We start from the raw sequence: 21010 nt of genomic DNA, 5'->3' as shown, positions 1-21010 counted from the left end.
GGGGGGGGGGGGGAGAGGAGAGGAATTAAGAAAGGGGAAGACCTCTCCTTTCCTCCCCGGTGCTGTGCTGTATTCTATTAGGCAATACAGAAGAGGCATTGCCAAAAAGCATCTGCATTGGCAGGATTACTGTGAAAATCCCAAATGCAAAAATTGACTGGTATCACAGACATCTTAAAAAGAAAAGAAAAAAAAATGTGTGAGATGTTGCTGAGGTTAGCAACACAGTGCTAAGTTGTTCAGGGGCAGAGTAAACTCTTGAGAGAATTACCCTGAAGTGAAAGAAAATAAAACCATAGGTTACTGTTAAGTGCGGAAATTGCTTGCATGTTAAAAAAAAAAAAGGAAAAAAGCTAGTAGGGGGGCGAGGGGGGGAAGAGGAGAACTAGACATAAGGAGAGAGGTTGAGAAACAGAGGGAGTGTGAGGGAGAGAGAGGGGGAGAGGGAAATGTGCTGTACACTTAGCTGAGCAGCAGGAAGAAAAGCTTCAACCAGAGGATTTCTCAGCTTTAGATGTCTGCCAGTTGTTTGCAGGCACACCAGTAGTATCTGTGTGGTGCCTTACAGGATGTGGACTAAAGGCGAGTCGGAGGGACTCCAGACTTTAGGGATTGTGGTGGTGGTGTGCTCCTCTCTGAAACTTTTGCACTACCTCGGGCTAATTGACTTGTCAGATGGTAAGAGAACTTCCAAGTTTTCCAGCTCCTGTTTACTTTTGTTTAAATCTGTTTCAGTAAAGCCAGTGCGAGTAGCAGATAGGCTGTGGGAAGGAAGGCATTGTCTGTCAGTGCACTGATTCTCAATACTGCCTATATCTTTTTTAAGAATCATACAGGCTGCAAAGAGGGAATTATGCTTTATGCTTTATTGAAGACTTTTGTTTGCTTTTGCTGTGATTTTTTTTTTTTTTTTTTTGCCTGGTATTTTATCAAATTTTCTTAATTAATTTTTCTTATTGTTAATTGTTTGTCTCTCTTGAAAATAAATTAGTACCAACCTGGAAAAAGGAAAATCTCTCTTCAGATAATGGAAGCACAGCTGATAATTAGGTGCATGATTTTATATGGCTACCTAAAATAATTTTATTGTGACACTTGCAGATTAAAGACAGGGTAGAATGAACGTGAATAAACCAAAACTTCATTGTATTTGCTATTGAAGGCACTTCAGCAAAGTAACCAGAAGCAAAATAACCTAGGGAGAAATATTTCTGTTTTCATGTATAGAACTGGAAGATTTGGTCTATCTTCATCTTACCAACGTAATGAACTCTTTTTTTTTGTTAAATGTTTTCCTGGCTGAGTAAAGCATATGTGTTTTAACAATTAAGTGAGCTTTGGGGATCATATTATTTATTCATAAAGGCATGTAGGTATCACTAAATTTTGAAAGAAAATATCTTCATGATGAAGGAAGTAAGATTTTTTTTTTTTTTTTTTAAGACAAAGGGATCCCAAAGTCATTGAGTGAATTCTTGCTTTGATCACTGGCTATGCCAAGTTTATCTAGTAAAGGAAAAGCAATGATAGAATATTAGCATAAACACTTTATTCAGATATTATCTTTAAAGTATGGGTTAGCTATGTAAGGCTTGCAAAAGATTGAATAGAAGTGGAGGTAATTTAACATTAGCCAGTAAAATGTATTTAATATACAAAAGCAAGAAAAGCAGATGGAATTTTAACTTTCTACTGTAAAATCAGTGCTGTCACATAATCCTAGAAATCCTCCTGCAGAGTTAGGAACAAGTATGAAAACTGGCCTAAATAAGAGAGTTATTTTATTTAGACTAAGAGAAGATGTAAATTGGCATGTATTTATCACTAGCTGAATGTCGATATCCCTTATTACAAAAGTAATATCATGGGAGCTTTTAGTTTACTCCTAGAATGTCACAGGAGTTCAATTATATAATTACAAATAAATTAAGATATCTGACAATGACAACTATTTCAAATAATGGCAGCAGAAGTGCTCAGTTTAAAAATAAGCTCTCAAGTTAAATTTTGAGGCAATTTTATTGCTACCTCTTTAACTGCAAGGACATTTTTATACGTTCTTTCCAGATCTAATTACTGTAATTCCAACGTCTGCTCTTTTCAAAACAATTACTTTCCCCAGAAGAGTCTCCCCCAGTGTTTCCCCAGCAAAGGCAAGTGTGTGACAGGTGAGGAAGTTGTCTGTTCAAAGATGAAATGAGCAAAAGTGAGCAAATAATCCCAACTTGTATTCACTGAAAAGCTCTGGCTGCATTTTGTTTGTGGTGATCAGTCAATAATCACTCAATTCACACAAATGTGGAAGGGTATAACATTCTCTTTTAAGTCTTTGTAAGGGAACAGGGTCAGAATTACTGATACTCGTAGTTCTGATTGCTGATGGATTTCCTGACAGCTTACGGGAGCATGATACTATAAACCTTTTTAGCTTTGGATAATTTTTCTTGGAATTACTTTTTTTCTGACTGCAAAGCAGTTCCCTTAGAGACCAAGATATATTTATTTGGTAGTTATTAAATTATATGACCTTCTGTTTTTTCCCTTCTGACTCAATACCTGTGCTAAGAATTACTTACATGTGTTAATAGTAACACTAATGTCATGCAGGTGGGCATTAATGGAGTGCAATCAAATTTCAATCACTTGGATATCTTCAAATGTAGCATTAAACTCTTTTCCTTGATGTGCTAGGTGGCAGTGAGGGGAAAGGTACAGTGAGTGCTTATATTGCAACGTAAATATTTCCAACATCTTTATATTCACTAGAAATGATCACTGCTTTTTATTTATAAACATATAGAAAGTCGATGTGCTTTCTCATGGCTGTGTGTAATAACACTAAAATGAGACACTGAAATTCGCTATATTCTTACCCCTTTATAGAATGAGAATTATTCTCTCTCCTGTAGATGGAACAGGCTTATTTAAATGGTGTTCCTTTGTCCTCTTTAAAGGGGAAAAAAGGAAAAAAAAAAAAAACCAAAACACAACTCAAAACCTGAGTGCTGATTCTTCACTGGTCTAACATAAGATACAATTACTGAGAAGGAAGTAGTGCAGACAGTAATTTGGAAAATGTGAAATTTTAGAATTTGCTGCAGCTTGATGCGTGTTCCACCTTCTCTTTTCGTTGTGTTCCAGAGGTGAGGTCCCGTTCTTGGTGTTTGTTCATTGAGCTGTTTGATTGGAAACAACTGAAACCAGAGATGCTACTGGCATTTCAGATCTCTGAGCACAACCTGAAAGTGTTAGGCAGTTTAACAGGAAAGATATTTTTTTTCCCTGATTTCTTTTGTTCCACTTGAAATGCTGGTGGAGCGAGTCTGTGTGAAATGATCCCCTGAAACTGGGCCAATCAGAACAGCCCCAATAAGATCAGATCTTTGCCAGTTTGCACTGTTTGTGTTTTCTGAATTCTTCATTCCCATTTGCTTAAAACTGTGTGTATAATGTCTAGCTACAGATAAGAGGCACAAATTGATTAACTGGAAAGTTCTGCAAAGCATGGGGTGATATATATTTTTTGTCTGATGCAAATAGATAAAGAAATGTTGGTGACTTGTTGCTTTATGCTTCTGTCTCACTGTTACATCTCTTGGGGTTTGGTGTTTGGCTGTGTCCTTGCTGCTGTTCTGTGCTTTGACAGAGCTGCTGCAGCCTCGTTAGGTTAGTTCCCAGCTCCTAAGAGCTACACAACCACATCCAAAAGGGTGGGCTAAAAGCTGAACATCAGTTTCCTTTACTGCAACAATTATGTGTTACATATTATTGGGGAAAACATCTTGTGAAACCTTGTACTAACTTACGGTTGGAGACCAAAAACCTTCTCTGTAAAGTGAGTTAAGTTCTGGCTGTACATTTGTTTTATGGGTTGGGTTTAACTCAGCTTCTTTGCAGAACATCCATCCATCCTCCAGGTACCCTTGAAGCACTCATAAATCGTATTTCTTCAGGTTAGAGGGATTCAGAGCAAATATGAATAGGGCTTTTGGACTAGTTCAGCATTGATTCGGTAATACCTACGGCAGAGTACAACCCCCTGAAAATAAGTAGAGTAAAATATACCATCAAGTATATTGTCAAAGATTTAGCTTTTTAATGCAGGAAAGCCTGCTCTCTTCAGTTGTAGTCACTTTATGACATAAGATTAGAAGCAGGTGCTCAAATATTTTTCTTGATTGACTAAATGAATTTACAAATCAGCTATCTCAGATGCTTCAGAGGTTGTTACTGTGTGTGTCTACATAATTCAACAGTATGTCAAAAAAATACTGCCAATTGGTAGATTTCAGTTGCCACTGAAAGAAATAGTTTTAATAGGATTGCCAGTGGGGATGGGGTCTTACAGCCAGTTCCCTGTAACTTCACTAGAATAAGTGCTTCCAAGTCTTTCTCAGTGCCCCTGTTTCATGTGGCCTGTCCAGCATATGATGTTATATGGAGAGAGGAGATAGACGTTTACTGTTTTATCAAGTGACCCTTAAGGTGACCCAGACCTTGGACGTAGAGTCCTGTCCTTTTCAGCAGCCGAGTTTAAAACAAAACCAGCTGAATCCTGAAGCAGGAACTCTGCCTGAGTTCAGATCCTAAGGTAGGAGGTAAGATTTATAATCGGTAACTGGTCACCTCCCATTATTATTGTCTGTGGTACTGTTGCAAGTGCTGGGGCTGGGAATGGCCTAAGGCAAACCAGACCCGATATTGATTTGATTCAGGGTATGTTTTTAAGTAATACTAGGTAAAAGTTAAAGCCTCTGAAGAGGAGATCAGCTCTGCACATGGGGCAGACCAGGATTCCTGCTCTGGCTACCTGAGCCCAGCTCTACAGATCTCTCTTTATTGCCCAGCTGCTACTGATACTAGCTGACCTGCAGTGAAATGTATATTCTGGTTTGTTCTCATCATTTAATAAGGTATTGATTAATCCAAATGTGGAACAGGAATATCCTTATATAAAAGCTGTTGTGAGAGCATGCTTTTTTCTCTAACTGCAGGTGGGAACTTCAAACCCACTTCAGAGAGAGGGAAAGAGGGGAGAGGTTTGAACAGGCTAAAAACTGTAATCTCTTTCTTCTCCAGAACATTCCCCGTGACGGTGCTCAGCTCTGAGGTAACAGGGACTGAAAGTACTGGTTTCAGGCTATTAATGCCCCATGGTGCAGAGGCTGTATTATAGCTGAATCAGTATATAACTCTACATCTTTCCCAGTGATTTCTTTTCACTGATACTGACCCTTGTACAGATTTTTCTCCATCCAGAGCTGTTGTGAACCTGCACAGGGCAGTCTGTGTGGGGTGCTGTGCTGGGAGGCACCTCGGAAGTGCCTCGATAGTGGCAGTGCTGGTGGGGCTTGGAACAGTGCACGAGCACAAGAGTCCAGTTCCTTTCCCCTCTCTGCCAATGCCTCCATTTGCTGTTCTCATGCCATTATTTTTACTTCCTAGGGAAGGTAAGAATATCTATTATTCATACTCTTCAAAGGGCTGAAATGAGATGTGTTATAAAAACGCAATCTGTAATTACAGTACCTCTTCTCTGAAGCACAGGGTGGCAGGCACCTGAGCCTGTGCACTGCATCTTCCAGTCCTCGGTTACTTACACTGTGGGATCCTGTTTCTGTTGGTTTCCTTGATGCAGTTTCTCTTTTGTTCTTTCACACCAACATTAATTGCCATTTTTTTGTTAACTAAACAGTGTACCTGGTGCCAGTCGCTGCCTGGATCATGCTGCTTGCAGTTTTTTTTCATTCCTCAAGTTTTTCTGTGCTGTGTTCTAGTGTGACACTTTCCTACCTTGACTTTCAGTCATGAGCTGAGAAGTACAATGCAAATGAAAAATTTTACCTTTAAATATGAGGGAGGGCAAAATAAAATGTTTGTGAAAGTTCCTGAAAATGGCTTCCATTATTTCATGTACTTGCCTTCCTGGCAGGGACCTATAATATTTTGAAGTTAAGGGTCTTAATATTTCCAGGAAAACAATTGTTAGCCTTGAGGATTGCTGAACTGCACTTCTGAAAGCCCCAGTTAGTTGCATGATAGAACATGATAAGTTGCAATATTCTACTGAAGTAAGAGTATTCCCCTGCCTCCTCAGGCCATGTTAGCCTAGTACTGGAAAGAGAGAGACTACGGCTCTGAGATATGGCAGTACAAATATATTTAAAAAAACCAAAACCAACCAAACAACAAACCTGTGGTGGTTTATCAATTTCAGAACCTTGCTTGTTTTTTGGCTGGGGATGTATCAAAGTCACATTGTGTTCATATGTCCATGTCTGCATAGGTGTACCAGCTTTCAAATACTCAGTTTATTTAAACGCATTGCAAGACCAAGTCCCACATCACAAAGGGAAGCAGTCGGAGGACAAATGCCTAAACTATGGCTACTGCTTAGTCTTAATACTTCTGAGCATGGTCTTGCTCCATGAGGTCCATGTAGTAAAACAATGTTGCATCTATAGCCATGAGGGCACAGAACTAGGATTGTGCAGCCAAAACTAACTTGAGAGCTCCTGGTTTTTGGTATCTTGTATGTGCTCTCCTTGCAAAGGGTGTTGTCCATGTAAATCTGGTGAAGTGCATTATATGTGTTTGTAAGTTGTGTTTAGCTTTTTTAAAGCTACTCCAACTAATTATTACAGGTTTCCTGAAACAAAATCTCTGAATTTGTAGCAGCACTTTCATTTTTCAGGATTTCCTCTTACTCCAACTAATTATTACAGGTTTCCTGAAACGAAATCTCTGAATTTGTAGCAGCACTTTCAGTTTTCCGGATTTCCTCCCTCATGCAATTAGATTGCCCCTACACTTCATTATACAAGAAGCTTCTGAAGATTGTAGCCTTGATGCAGCCTGAGCCATTGGCTCCCAACTGGGGATGAAGTGAATTTTGTTTGCTGCACATCATCTTCTGATTTCCCAGACCTGGTGGCATTTGCTAGTGCTTAAGGAGTCTCTCCAGATTAGCTTCTGACAGCCGCTTCTGACGTGCTGTGGCTTTTGTCTTGGCTTCAGCTCTGCTAAGGAGAGGGAGAGGTTGTGACATTGTGGATTAATTGCAGTCATTTCACTCCCCAAGGAACCTAATTTGAGCTGTTCATGCCATTGCTGTCTTAGCACTGAAGCTGTTAGTGTCCGACACTCTTTTAGACAGACAATTCCAGCCTTTTAACTAGGAGTTTGTTTTAGCAGCAGAGATTCTGCCTCCACCCTCTGGATCTGTGGTGTGATTCAGTTAGTGGCTGTAATTACTCGTGCCTGTGTGTTTACCAGACCATGTTGCACTACGGGTGTGATTCAGTTAGTGGCTGTAATTACTCATGCCTGTGTGGTTACCAGAGCGTGTTGCACTACTACGTGCTGTGGCTTTTGTCTTGGCTTCAGCTCTGCTAAGGAGAGGGAGAGGTTGTGACATTGTGGATTAATTGCAGTCATTTCACTCCCCAAGGAACCTAATTTGAGCTGTTCATGCCATTGCTGTCTTAGCACTGAAGCTGTTAGTGTCCGACACTCTTTTAGACAGACAATTCCAGCCTTTTAACTAGGAGTTTGTTTTAGCAGCAGAGATTCTGCCTCCACCCTCTGGGTCTGTGGTGTGATTCAGTTAGTGGCTGTAATTACTCGTGCCTGTGTGTTTACCAGACCATGTTGCACTACGCCATTCTTCATACTTTGAAGTTTATCATAGTTGCTCTACACTAACTTTCTCTTGACATAGTAGTTTCTTAGTCATTTATGTTCACGTTGTGGTAAATCTTCCCATGTTTCACAGCTCTGATCTTTGTCCTCTTGTGTCTGTAAAACTACCATGTGTGTCTGTACATGTGCATACCAATTTATATTTTTCTAGTGGCTTATCAATTTACCTCTGCTCTTTATGTTACACATTGTGGGGACATGTGCATACCAATTTATATTTTTCTAGTGGCTTATCAATTTACCTCTGCTCTCTGTTACACATTGTGGGCTTTCAGATTTCATCTAGATACGTACCCTGTTTCTGTTGCTGCTGTCCTGCCTCCTTTTGCAGCCCTGTAGGGTTTTGTCCCTCAGCACCTTGCAGTGTGATCAGGGCTGTGGAGCTCTCAAACCCCGTGTCTGTATGACAGCAGGGTACAGCCCTTCAAGGAGCAAAGCTGTGTTGATGGTGAACGTTACCCTGTCTTTTGCACTTTGTCATGTTACTGTCACTCTGCTTTTTAGCAAAAGGTTATAAATGTCACTGCTTTACAGAACCTGTGACTAGACTTCAGGTTCTGCTCTTTAGTGTCTCTACCCTGGGGCAATCCCACCCTTCCAGCTTGGTACTCAAACTACTACTCTTTTTACTTATCTGAATTTCTCTGTTCGAGCAAGACTAACAAACTATGTGTTTAAAAAAGGCAACATCAAAGCTACTAGCTGGTCATCTTTCCCAGGTAGACTTTCTAGAACCTTTACTTTGTTTTTAGCACATGTAGTCTGGTCCAGAGACTTCCCTGCAAGTGTTTTATGTTTCCTTGCATACTTTAATTAGTGCCTTCCTGATTAAGCAATTGGGGGCTTGATTTTATTTGATTATTTATTATTAAGAGATAGAATTAACAGAATACCCCTTTTCTAGGTCTATTAATGTTCACATTATCTGTCACTCTAGAGGGGAGACTTAAGTACTCAGAAGCTGAAAGTGGTAGATTATCATGTCTCCTAAACCATATCAGCAGATATTGATCCTTATAAAAAATAGTAATAAAGTTATTGCCAACAATTGTAACATTTCTACAGATGGAATCATATTTTCCCAATTACCAAGTGACAGTATTGCACTTTTTCTTTTCTAAAGGGGAAGAGAGAGTAAAACAATAAACTGGTACTGATCCTGATTTAGAGACAAGCGGCTTCTTCCTTCTATACTAATTTATGCAAAGAATTGCTTAGAAAACAGTTAACATTTTGCAGCAATTCAGTAAAAGCATCTTTCTTCAGGGATATTGAATAATGCTGAAACTGCTGTGGTTGTTACCTAACAGAGAACAACCACATAGAGTTGGGAGAGTGAGACATAACAATTAATTCAGTCAATTAAAAGCGTTTACTTCCCAAATTCAGGGTTAGCATCAATAGGTACAAGTATCCCATGAGCACCCCATAACTTACCCAGGCACAAAACTGCCAGTCTGTTTGAGGCATTACACTCACCTGCTTGGAGCCAAAGCTGTAGCTTTTAACTGTTGTTTGGGGAGAAAAGCTCTGATGGGAGAAGTATGTAAATGCTTCATAAAATTATAGGCAAGTATATGTGGAAGGTGAAGAGGTCCCTGGGCCATCCTTCTGTCTCAAAGCAGGCTTGTACCTCTTTGTGTGAAGAACTCATTACAAGTACTATTTTGTCTTCAGTCCACCAGTGGACATGAAGAACAGACGATTTATTTTATCTCTGCACAAACCTTGTAAAGAGTGTTATGTTCTTTCAGGTTCCTCTTCGCTAGTCTAAATAATTCTTTCAGCCTGCCTTTGTTTGTCCTGTGATTTAGCCTGTGATCATTTTCATTGCTCTTACCTGAAGTACCTGTTGTTAATGCACGTTTTTCTTGAAGCTGTAACCTAGCTGCCACTGAGCATAGCAGAGGGATTATTTCACGTGGCTGGCAAAGTGTATTGCTGTTTGTACTGCTGGTGAAATGCTTGTCATCTTTGCAGCAAAACACCACCAGTCATTTCTGTGCAGCTTCTGACCCACAATAACGTGCAGATCTCCAGCCTGGCCAGCTATAGTTGACCCACAATAACGTGCAGATCTCCAGCCTGGCTGGAGTGTGGTTTATTCTGTTGTTGGACTTGGAGCCTTTTGTGTGTGTCTGTACTGACTTCTGTCTAGTTACCTTCAGGCCTTTTTTTCCAGGACTGTGTGTCTGTACTGACTTCTGTCTAGTTACTTTCAGGCCTTTTTTTCCAGGACAAAATAGAAGTTCCTGTCTTTAGTTTTCCAGTTTCCTGAAGGTAGGGAAGACACAGTGATCGCCAGTCCTGGGATGCTAGGAAGGAACACAGGATGAGAATATGATGGGGAGACATCTCACACAGGGTCTGTTTTGGATTGTCTTTTAGAAACTCTGGCTGAGATACTGCATTCTTCCCCTTGTCTTTCTGTGTGGTGCAAAGAGGTGATGCAGTGTCACCCCGTCACCTCCCCACAGGCATCACAGGAGCAGCTGGTCCAGACCCCAGGTTTGTGTTGATTACAATGAGACGCTAATGCTACATAAAACATTTGAAAACAGGGGATGCTGGCTCACTGTGTTTTCTTTGGCTAGTCCCCCTCCCCTCCCATCGAGTCATGTTCTTCAATTGCTGGTATAGCTCCTAGAAAACGGTGTCACTCTGTATCTTCTTAATTCTGGTCCATGCATTTTTATGTGGGACTCTGGGCGTCCACCCTGTCCACCCTAAATTACTAACAGGAAATTCCAGGACAGCTGTAATGCAACAAGATGGAGAATGCCCTTCCTCTCTTTTATGTGACAAAAATACACCACCTGTGTTTTACAGTTCCTGCCTAAATAATCAACTATGCAAGCATTCAGTCTGGATCAATAACATTTTGTGGGACGGCCACAGGGGTGTTATTCAATCAGTTATCCCTTAGGATGCATTCTGTCTCTGTGTTTCCCCTTCAGCTTTAACAGTTCTGATTGAATAGATATGGATTTTATTTTTAGTTGGTTGTACAATAGTCGTTCTGCCTGCAGCATGACAGGCCCTCCCTCTTCAGAAAGCATCTCAGCATCCCCAGACCCATCTTCCACAGGAAGCATTGCAGGAAAAGGTAGCATTTGCATAATACTTACCTGTGGCAGCGCAGAGGCTAAGAAATGCTATTTTAATTTTCATTCATATTCTGGTGAAGAGGGTGCATCAGGGTGTAGTGGTGAAAGATACAGGAGTGAAGTAAGACTGTATAGAAGGACAGCACAACAACAACCTCCTTTTGAAAGCTCAAACCATGTGTTTCACTAAATCAACGTTATGTGCCATCAACAGAAAGCCCAAGCACAGCAGACTTGCATGTAAGCGTTTTGGAGGAGTGAGCATGACTGAAAGCATAGACGTGCCCTCCATGAAATGCTGCAGCAGGTGGCCAAGAGAAGAAAGGAGTGTGTTTTCAGTGGGATAGACAGAGTGCTGGAGGGGAGAGAAAAAGTAAGCTACTCTGTGAAACAGAAGTGCTTATTGTGCTTTATGTGTTAGTGTTTGAAGAACTTGGGTGTTGAGCTGACTTAGAAGTTTTTTAATGGTTTGAAAAGTGCAGACCTTTGTGCTAATGATGAATCAGCTAGATAACTATTAGTTATTTTACTAAGCATAACTGTAAAGGGGCCTACTTAAACCTTTTTTAAAGAACATGGTAGGCATGCAAAAAGCATATACCAATATACCACAGGAAAACATTTAACAAGTCAGACACCATAACTCTATGACTTCTGTGCTGCTTTTAATTCCCCATGTATATAAAAATGCAATAGTACATGGGGTTTGTACCTATTTACATACCTTCCCATCCATCTTGCCTCTCTCCCTTCAGACTCCCTCCCTAAATCCATCAATTTATGTGCTGGCTTGAAGGATGTTAGAAGAGGTTAACTTTCTGTAGACTATGGTAAAATACATTGAATGGAATTGCTTAAAACTTCTTGATGGATATCCTCAGTTTCATTGCAAGGATTTTTGTGTGGCTTTGGGTCTTTTTTAAGATAAAACATGTAGATGGTGAGCTGGTTGAGCATACTTCTAAAGAGGAGGATTGTACGCTTTACCTGTTTTCTGGAGCTGCAAAAGAGACTGTGGGCTGTTATACACTGTGTTGAATCCACCTTGTGAAATAGCAGGCTCCGGGTCATGATGCTGTGTGCCATGCTCCTACACGTGTGTCCACATCACACCAAACTGTGGTGGGGGGAAATACAGCCAGTGTGGAGCGGGGGGGGGGGACTCTGTATGTGCTGGCTTGAAGGATGTTAGAAGAGGTTAACTTTCTGTAGACTATGGTAAAATACATTGAATGGAATTGCTTAAAACTTCTTGATGGATATCCTCAGTTTCATTGCAAGGATTTTTGTGTGGCTTTGGGTCTTTTTTAAGATAAAACATGTAGATGGTGAGCTGGTTGAGCATACTTCTAAAGAGGAGGATTGTACGCTTTACCTGTTTTCTGGAGCTGCAAAAGAGACTGTGGGCTGTTATACACTGTGTTGAATCCACCTTGTGAAATAGCAGGCTCCGGGTCATGATGCTGTGTGCCATGCTCCTACACGTGTGTCCACATCACACCAAACTGTGGTGGGGGGGAATGCAGCCAGTGTGGAGCGGGGGGGGACTCTGGCGCGTGGTTCTGCAAAGCAGATGCTTATTTTAAGGAAAAGCTAGCGTGGGCTAAGAAAAATATATGCACACCATTATCTAAACTGAATGGCAGCATCATTGAAGATGAGTTTGTCCATGTGCAGAGCTTATTTCTGAGAGGCTGTCAAAGCTGTCCTTAATTTATAACTTGTGGAAGTGTTGGCTGCAGAAGTTAGAGATGCCCCGATGCTACTGCACTGGGTGTCAGGCTGCTTGGCAGGTGTTACAGTGTCTGTGATTGATTGGTACAGATCAAATTGGATGCACTTGATGAGCCTGGTCTTCTGTTCTCTCCCTGTTTATCATCTTGTCCCCTTCAAGGCCTTTCTCTGATAGATTTTGGGATGGAAGAGCAGTTGGATGGTGGGAGGTTCAGGTAGGACTGTGCATTAGTCCCATGTAGGTTACTTTGTTTAGCAGGGAAAGTGTTCTCAAAACGATGTAATTAAAAAAAAAAAACAAAAACCAACAAACAATCTCCTGAAGGTTAAAGCAGAGTTTTTAAGTATAATTTGGAGGGATTTAATTGCATAGGAAGTTTTGAGATTTTTTTTCTTTCAAATATATCACAGCAGCAAAGTTGCATAGTGTCCACAGATGTGAAGGATCCAGTCTAATCTCTAATTGTCCTTATGTACTAATCCTCAGAGGGACAGATACAATCTTTGGTGAAGCACATCTTTGCCAATAAATTTAATTAAAATATATCGGCAAGTTAGAGACACAAGTTGAAGATGTTATAAATGAAAAGCTAAGTCTATGTGGATGCAGGAAGGTTTTGTTTCCTTGCAGTGAGAGCTTGTCATATTGCAGGGGGTTGGAATGGAGGGATGAGTTGTGAGCTGCACCTGAATGCAGCCATCCTTTGACTGGTGAAGATGCTGAGAAAGCGGTGGGCTGTCTGTGGAGTGGATGGAGAGCACCAGCACAAGGGCAAGCTTTCGAAGGAAGCCATTTTGTGATACTAAATCTGTCTAAATGTCTTCTTGCAAAACTCCTTCGGGCATATTTGGCTTTGGAGAAGACTTCAGAATGTTTCTGAAGGGGTTGAAATGTCAGCCAGTTTTGTTTGGAAGGAATTCAGATACCTCTGTGCGTCCTTCCAGCTCCGTTAGCTACTTCACGTACCAGGTTTAGTGACACGTAGACCCTGGCAGGGTGATGTAATTTTTCCCTTCCTTTCAGTTGGGCAATTGCTTGTACACCTTAGGGACTCCAGTAATGACACACTGATTTTATTGTTGTGTGTTCTGGAGGTAAGTTAGTGCATGTACTGATGGTACAGTATTGTGTTCTGTCTGCTTTAATATATCTAATGTGGTGACTTCCTTCTGTGTAGCAGTCATTGAAGTAGCACCAGAACTCTGTCACTGAGGGAATACCAAAAGAGTTTTTTATCAAATCGAGAAATCTGAACAAACTAGCAGAATATATCTGCTCCAGCTCTTTGGTGTTTATGTATCTTCTGATGGGTTTATAACTTGAAATGCTGTCTGATAGGTGGAATTCAGGGTGAGGCTTGAAAAGAACTGGGGTTTAATCCTGTCTGACCACTCTCCTGCTGTAAAGTCAGTCCCATCAGTAAGGTCTGGGTAATGAAGACTAATTTCTAATGCAACTTTTTGCCTGCTAGAACTGTTCAGGGAATTACTTACTCCGAAGCCAGAATGCAGCTTGCTTTGATTTTCTTCTCATCATCTCCTGGAGGTACAATACTTTGATAATGAATGTCAGTTTGATTATTTTCTTTGTCACCAGTTAGGTTTGCTCAGAGCACTATTTACATGCCTGTTTCTCTTCTTTGCACCAACAGTTTTACAAAAGCAACAGTAAAAAATAAAAAGAGTCTTACCTGTACAAGGCCTGCAATGGATAAGACTTTTCAGACAGAAGTTCTTAAATTCTGTTGCTGTCAAATATGTTTTTACATTTATACTGAGCTGCAAAATGATAATCCAGGCCTTTCCCATGGAATTGAAGCAGTAGAGTCTGGGGAGTCACAGCAGCTGTGCAGGGTGGGTCTGTGCAGCAAGAAAAGAGCCAGTGTTTGGTTGCAGACTAATGTATAAATGATTGAAAATCCTAGTACGTTCTCTACATGGGATGATGTTAGTATAGACTATGGCTGAGCATATATATCCCTCCCCCATTTCTATCTGCTTTTGCCAAAAATCTTAATTCATATCCCCACAACTCTGTAATAATTTCAATAATTTATATATAGCAATTACCTGTCTGGGAGACGCTAAAAGACGTTAATTTCACCAACCCTGAAATTGTACCTCCTTCAGAATTAAATCAAAACACTGCAATATTAACACTTCTATAAACTTTCTAAGGTAGTCAATAGCATAGAAAATGGATTCTGCGTGCAAGGCTCTGCATCGGTGGACTACAGAACCACTTTGAAATGCACAGTACACACAGAGGCTTCATCTCTCTTGAATTCTACATGACTTCTCCAGAGCTCTCTCTGTACCTCATAAATTCCCCTTTTCTGTTGAGAAGAGGGGCTGGAGAGCATCAGCCTGGGTAGTGCTGGTTATAACTGAGCTGCGTCTGGCACTGTGTAGTAAAGTTTGGGTAAAGCTATCCAGCTAGTTTATTCTAAAATTTTACAGCTTTCTCAACCATAAGCCTGCCCGGTGATTGCTGAGACAGAAAAGAACAGGATCAGCCTCATAAAATGATCCAGATGGTTGCAAATTAGTCAGTGCACCACTGGCCAGAGGGAGTATATGGGTATGAAGGAGGTGAACAAACATATATATTGTCTCCAAGTACTCTCCCACCTCAAAAGCTTTTCATCTTAAGGATTTCCTGTATCAAAGCTGTTCTCCTCAACAAGCTTCTCTTTCATTGTTGAGAGAGAAAACATTTTTTTCCTCGCAGAAGAAGCAAGCAACTTGGCTTGGCCCCCTGAAGGAGGGCAGCATCATAAGACCCATAATTAGCCTTATAAAAGGTGTAAGTAGTGGTGCAGGTTCTGCTGCCTTTGCTTCCAGTGTTGTCCTTGTTGTGGAGATCCTAGTGCACAGCACAAAGGTCAGTGGAGCCCAGTGCTGTTTGTCCTGTTAGGAGCTGTAGAAGTTGAAAGTACATAGAAGTAGCTGACTTGGGTATGAATACATCTTTTTGAATGTTGTTTAATTGAATTTGTTGAAACCTTTTTGTTTCATATGAAATCTTGGAGGAAGGATTTGGCTTAGTTCAATCAAGGATGTAGGATACAGAGGGAGCTAAAGGATCAGCGTGGTCATGACACTTCCATCTGTACCGTTTGGGGGTTTGCACTTCTAATGAAATCTCTAATGTCCATATTTTGTGTTTCATCCTTTTAGATTCTGGGGAAAAAATTCTAACCAAAACAGCTACGAATGATGTTTCCCTCTTTCCTAGAGACTTATCTGGTATCTTGCTATTGGCAAAATGTTTAATAATCCATACTGGTTCTGTGTGCCAGGTCTGGGCTATTTCTGCCGGTGTCAGTAGCCACATCTGGGCTGCATCGTGAACTAAATACAAATATCTAATTTTTGATATAACTAAGAATTAGGAATTTAGATGTGGTTTATCTTGGGTAATGTTAAGATCCAGGCTGATCATGGTGATTAGTGGATGTTGTTTGCAACAGTCTAAATACAGTCCTGCTTGCTATGTAATCCTTGTGTTGTGCTGTAGTATCATGCACCAAGATTCATCACAATGCAGTGATAAATTTTTTTCAAGCCCACCTGTGCTTTGGACACTTTACTGCCAGCTTTCTCAGCTGGGATTTTGCTGAAATTCATATGCAGGGTCCATACTTTATTTTTTATTTATCGACTATGAACCTGAGCAGTTTTCCATAGGGACAGAGTGAAGGAGAAAGACTGCTTCAGGAACAAAAATGTAAAAACCCATGGAGATCCTGCCTCGTGAGTTTTAGTTATTAATTTACAACTCAGCTGCAGATTTAGTTCGGGGTGAAGTTTGGCAGCTTATCTCTCAGCTTTACAAGGTGATCCTATAAGGGAGTTCAATAATGCATAGCTCAGGCTATCTGCTGGGTAGCCAAACAAGAAACCAGCTGTTTGTTCAGTATGAGTTGCATCCTATTGTACTAATGCATTTTGTTTTTTTAAAATACACTGTGACCTGAATTTTACACATTAAAAAGGTCAAGATGAATGACCTTGTGTGAGGGTTTCCCTGCTCCTTGAGGTACAGGTTGCACAGCAGAATCTGCTTGCAGAGCCTGTCTGACAAGGCAATACAAAGGTCTGAGCTTCCAGACACCTACCATTAATGATCAATTCAGCATGTGTAGTAAATATTTTTTCTTAATCAAGTGCAAACGTTTTTCCTTTATAATGTAACTGAAGCTGGATGCTGTAAATATCTCTAAAATCTTACTTAATCATATAGCTGTTACACTGGGGACTTTCTATATATATATATATATATTTATATATAACTTGCACCAAAGCTGTTTACCAAATACTAAAGTTCAGGTGACCGAAGCACTCACAAAAATTAAACATAGCTGTGTATCTACAAGAAAATGTACATGGTACAAACTTGTAATACCTTAGCAAGTGAAATGGCATCACTGCCTGCCTTAACTGAGCTGGGTGAGAGAGATACCCTGCTCTCAGCTGGTTTTGTGGTGCAGGTGGTGCAAGTGACTGTACAGGCTCCCCATAACTGAATTTCTTGACGTGTTTTGGTTCTTCAGTCCTGCCACTGCATTGCAAATGGAAATGATTCCATTTCTACATGTTACTGGAATTATTTTCCTGAGTGAAACTTTGTGAGCTGAGCTCCTTATAGCTCCAAGGAACAAGTAACTGGGAGGTTAGTTATGCTTAAAGAGTCGGCCACTCACCTGTGTAATGACCAACAAAAGCCTCTAAATTAGGGATAAGAAAAAATCTGCCACTCGGGAAGAAATCCTCATCAGACAACACTGCTGCTTGGTAAGAGGCGCGATATTAGCACATGTGGAGAAGAAAATGCTCCTTCCAGGTATACATCTTAAGTGCAAAGATGAGAAGAAAACTTATCTTTTGTTTTTATATGATAATTTATTAGAAAGAACAGATAATATTTCACGATTTGCCAACAAATCTTTATTTTTCCTCTTGCTTCTACCCCCTTCTTTTTTGTATTTTTAAGTGATAATATGAGGCTCTTTAAACCAGCTTCATTAGAGTTAATTCCCCTCCCCTCAGGCAGCTGCAGCTTTATGTACCAAATTTTTATTATACCCAGAAGCTTTCTGCCTGCTAATAAATAATGGTGGTAAATTTTTATATGAAATAAATGTGGTTTCTTATTGCAGCAGAAAGGAAAATAAGTCTCTTTTTTTCTTTTTCTCTCCATGCATGTTTAAATTATAGAAATTAAATAGTGTGAAAACAGCATTCATCTTAAAGACACATGGGCAGGTTAAAAAAAAATAAAGTTCTTTGACATATGCCATTAATGGTAACTTAGATCATCATTACACAAAAGGCGTTTGGAATCTTGTAAAAAGATTAATTCTGCTATGGCAGGAAATTTGCCTTCTCTGCAGTAGGAGGGAGGGAGGGAGGGAAGGGACGCATTAAGGCAGGAGGAACAAGAAGAGCATGTCCTGAGGCTGGTAATTTGTACTCTCTAAGAGTATACCTGGGCTTTGAGGGTTCATCCCCGTGCTTGGATGTCTTTGAGGTGGCTTTGCTCTGGTGGGATGTTAAAACTTGATCATCTTTTCAGTGATTTATGAAAATATCGTGGTCACATTGTTATGTAAGTCTCAGAATGAGAGTCGTGGTCCAGCTTCTTGCATTGTTGTTGAGCTTTGGACACTTTACTGCCAGCTTTCTCAGCTGGGATTTTGCTGAAATTCATATGCAGGGTCCATACTTTATTTTTTATTTATCGACTATGAACCTGAGCAGTTTTCCATAGGGACAGAGTGAAGGAGAAAGACTGCTTCAGGAACAAAAATGTAAAAACCCATGGAGATCCTGCCTCGTGAGTTTTAGTTATTAATTTACAACTCAGCTGCAGATTTAGTTCGGGGTGAAGTTTGGCAGCTTATCTCTCAGCTTTACAAGGTGATCCTATAAGGGAGTTCAATAATGCATAGCTCAGGCTATCTGCTGGGTAGCCAAACAAGAAACCAGCTGTTTGTTCAGTATGAGTTGCATCCTATTGTACTAATGCATTTTGTTTTTTTAAAATACACTGTGACCTGAATTTTACACGTTAAAAAGGTCAAGATGAATGACCTTGTGTGAGGGTTTCCCTGCTCCTTGAGGTACAGGTTGCACAGCAGAATCTGCTTGCAGAGCCTGTCTGACAAGGCAATACAAAGGTCTGAGCTTCCAGACACCTACCATTAATGATCAATTCAGCATGTGTAGTAAATATTTTTTCTTAATCAAGTGCAAACGTTTTTCCTTTATAATGTAACTGAAGCTGGATGCTGTAAATATCTCTAAAATCTTACTTAATCATATAGCTGTTACACTGGGGACTTTCTATCTATATATATATATATATTTATATATAACTTGCACCAAAGCTGTTTACCAAATACTAAAGTTCAGGTGACCGAAGCACTCACAAAAATTAAACATAGCTGTGTATCTACAAGAAAATGTACATGGTACAAACTTGTAATACCTTAGCAAGTGAAATGGCATCACTGCCTGCCTTAACTGAGCTGGGTGAGAGAGATACCCTGCTCTCAGCTGGTTTTGTGGTGCAGGTGGTGCAAGTGACTGTACAGGCTCCCCATAACTGAATTTCTTGACGTGTTTTGGTTCTTCAGTCCTGCCACTGCATTGCAAATGGAAATGATTCCATTTCTACATGTTACTGGAATTATTTTCCTGAGTGAAACTTTGTGAGCTGAGCTCCTTATAGCTCCAAGGAACAAGTAACTGGGAGGTTAGTTATGCTTAAAGAGTCGGCCACTCACCTGTGTAATGACCAACAAAAGCCTCTAAATTAGGGATAAGAAAAAATCTGCCACTCGGGAAGAAATCCTCATCAGACAACACTGCTGCTTGGTAAGAGGCGCGATATTAGCACATGTGGAGAAGAAAATGCTCCTTCCAGGTATACATCTTAAGTGCAAAGATGAGAAGAAAACTTATCTTTTGTTTTTATATGATAATTTATTAGAAAGAACAGATAATATTTCACGATTTGCCAACAAATCTTTATTTTTCCTCTTGCTTCTACCCCCTTCTTTTTTGTATTTTTAAGTGATAATATGAGGCTCTTTAAACCAGCTTCATTAGAGTTAATTCCCCTCCCCTCAGGCAGCTGCAGCTTTATGTACCAAATTTTTATTATACCCAGAAGCTTTCTGCCTGCTAATAAATAATGGTGGTAAATTTTTATATGAAATAAATGTGGTTTCTTATTGCAGCAGAAAGGAAAATAAGTCTCTTTTTTTCTTTTTCTCTCCATGCATGTTTAAATTATAGAAATTAAATAGTGTGAAAACAGCATTCATCTTAAAGACACATGGGCAGGTTAAAAAAAAATAAAGTTCTTTGACATATGCCATTAATGGTAACTTAGATCATCATTACACAAAAGGCGTTTGGAATCTTGTAAAAAGATTAATTCTGCTATGGCAGGAAATTTGCCTTCTCTGCAGTAGGAGGGAGGGAGGGAGGGAAGGGACACATTAAGGCAGGAGGAACAAGAAGAGCGTGTCCTGAGGCTGGTAATTTGTACTCTCTAAGAGTATACCTGGGCTTTGAGGGTTCATCCCTGTGCTTGGATGTCTTTGAGGTGGCTTTGCTCTGGTGGGATGTTAAAACTTGCTCATCTTTTCAGTGATTTATGAAAATATCATGGTCACATTGTTATGTAAGTCTCAGAATGAGAGTCGTGGTCCAGCTTCTTGCATTGTTGTTGAACTTCTTCTCACTGACATGAAGGATCATTGCCTAACTACTACCCCGCCTGTGTTTCCAAAACTTGGAAGGACTGCAAAAGGGCTACTCTAGCGTGCTGTGTTTTGAAATCTGGAATCATTTCACTTGGCTTCAATAAATTTACAGTTGTAGAGGGAGACGTTTCTTTTGGCTGAAGAACATCCTTGAGAATTTCAGGGTATGGCTGTTTTTCTTGAAGAAATTGAGTTAGAGAAGCTCATAATTGGAAAGGGATAGCTATTTAAATAGTCAATATAAATGGAACATAATTAACATTACCTTAATCCCTCTCCCATGGTTCTTAAATCTACACTTGGGAACCTCGAATTGAGGATGCATGTCTAAATGTATCTTAATTAAGTCCTAATTAATTTAACTACTTAAACGGTTAATCCTTTCTCTCTTAAAATGAGATTTCACAGTGTGTAAAGAGTAAAACATTTCATTTGTCCATTTTATGTCCACTGTGCCTCCTGACCTCCATGCTGTAAGGGTTCCTGATCCCACCCAGCAGCAGGAGTGGGAAACGAAGCAGATTTGTCCATTTTATGTCCACTGTGCCTCCTGACCTCCATGCTGTAAGGGTTCCTGATCCCACCCAGCAGCAGGACTGGGAAATTAAGCAGGCACTGGTGGTGCCTGCAGGCCATGGGGGGCCATGGCTGTATCTGCAGCACTGACCTGGGATCTCTGTGGGTCTGTTG

General features: G+C 40.3%; 1 protein-coding gene across 1 annotated transcript in view; it reads left to right on the top strand.

The window, feature by feature from the left end:
• Positions 1-560: 560 nt before the first annotated feature.
• LOC106891284 (Kv channel-interacting protein 1-like) overlaps positions 561-21010 on the top strand; it is a 59725-nt gene continuing 39275 nt past the window's right edge. Inside the window, exon 1 of the mRNA XM_014947733.1 lies at positions 561-678. Within this exon, the coding sequence (XP_014803219.1) occupies positions 570-678 (109 nt within the window). The 5' untranslated portion in view covers positions 561-569. The remainder of the gene's footprint in view (positions 679-21010) is intronic.

This window comes from Calidris pugnax, unplaced genomic scaffold, assembly GCF_001431845.1.
Source record: "Calidris pugnax isolate Ruff unplaced genomic scaffold, ASM143184v1 scaffold27, whole genome shotgun sequence".
NCBI lineage: Eukaryota > Metazoa > Chordata > Aves > Charadriiformes > Scolopacidae > Calidris > Calidris pugnax.
The sequence above is the reverse complement of the archived record's forward strand: the minus strand, read 5'-3'. Positions and strand labels throughout refer to the sequence as shown.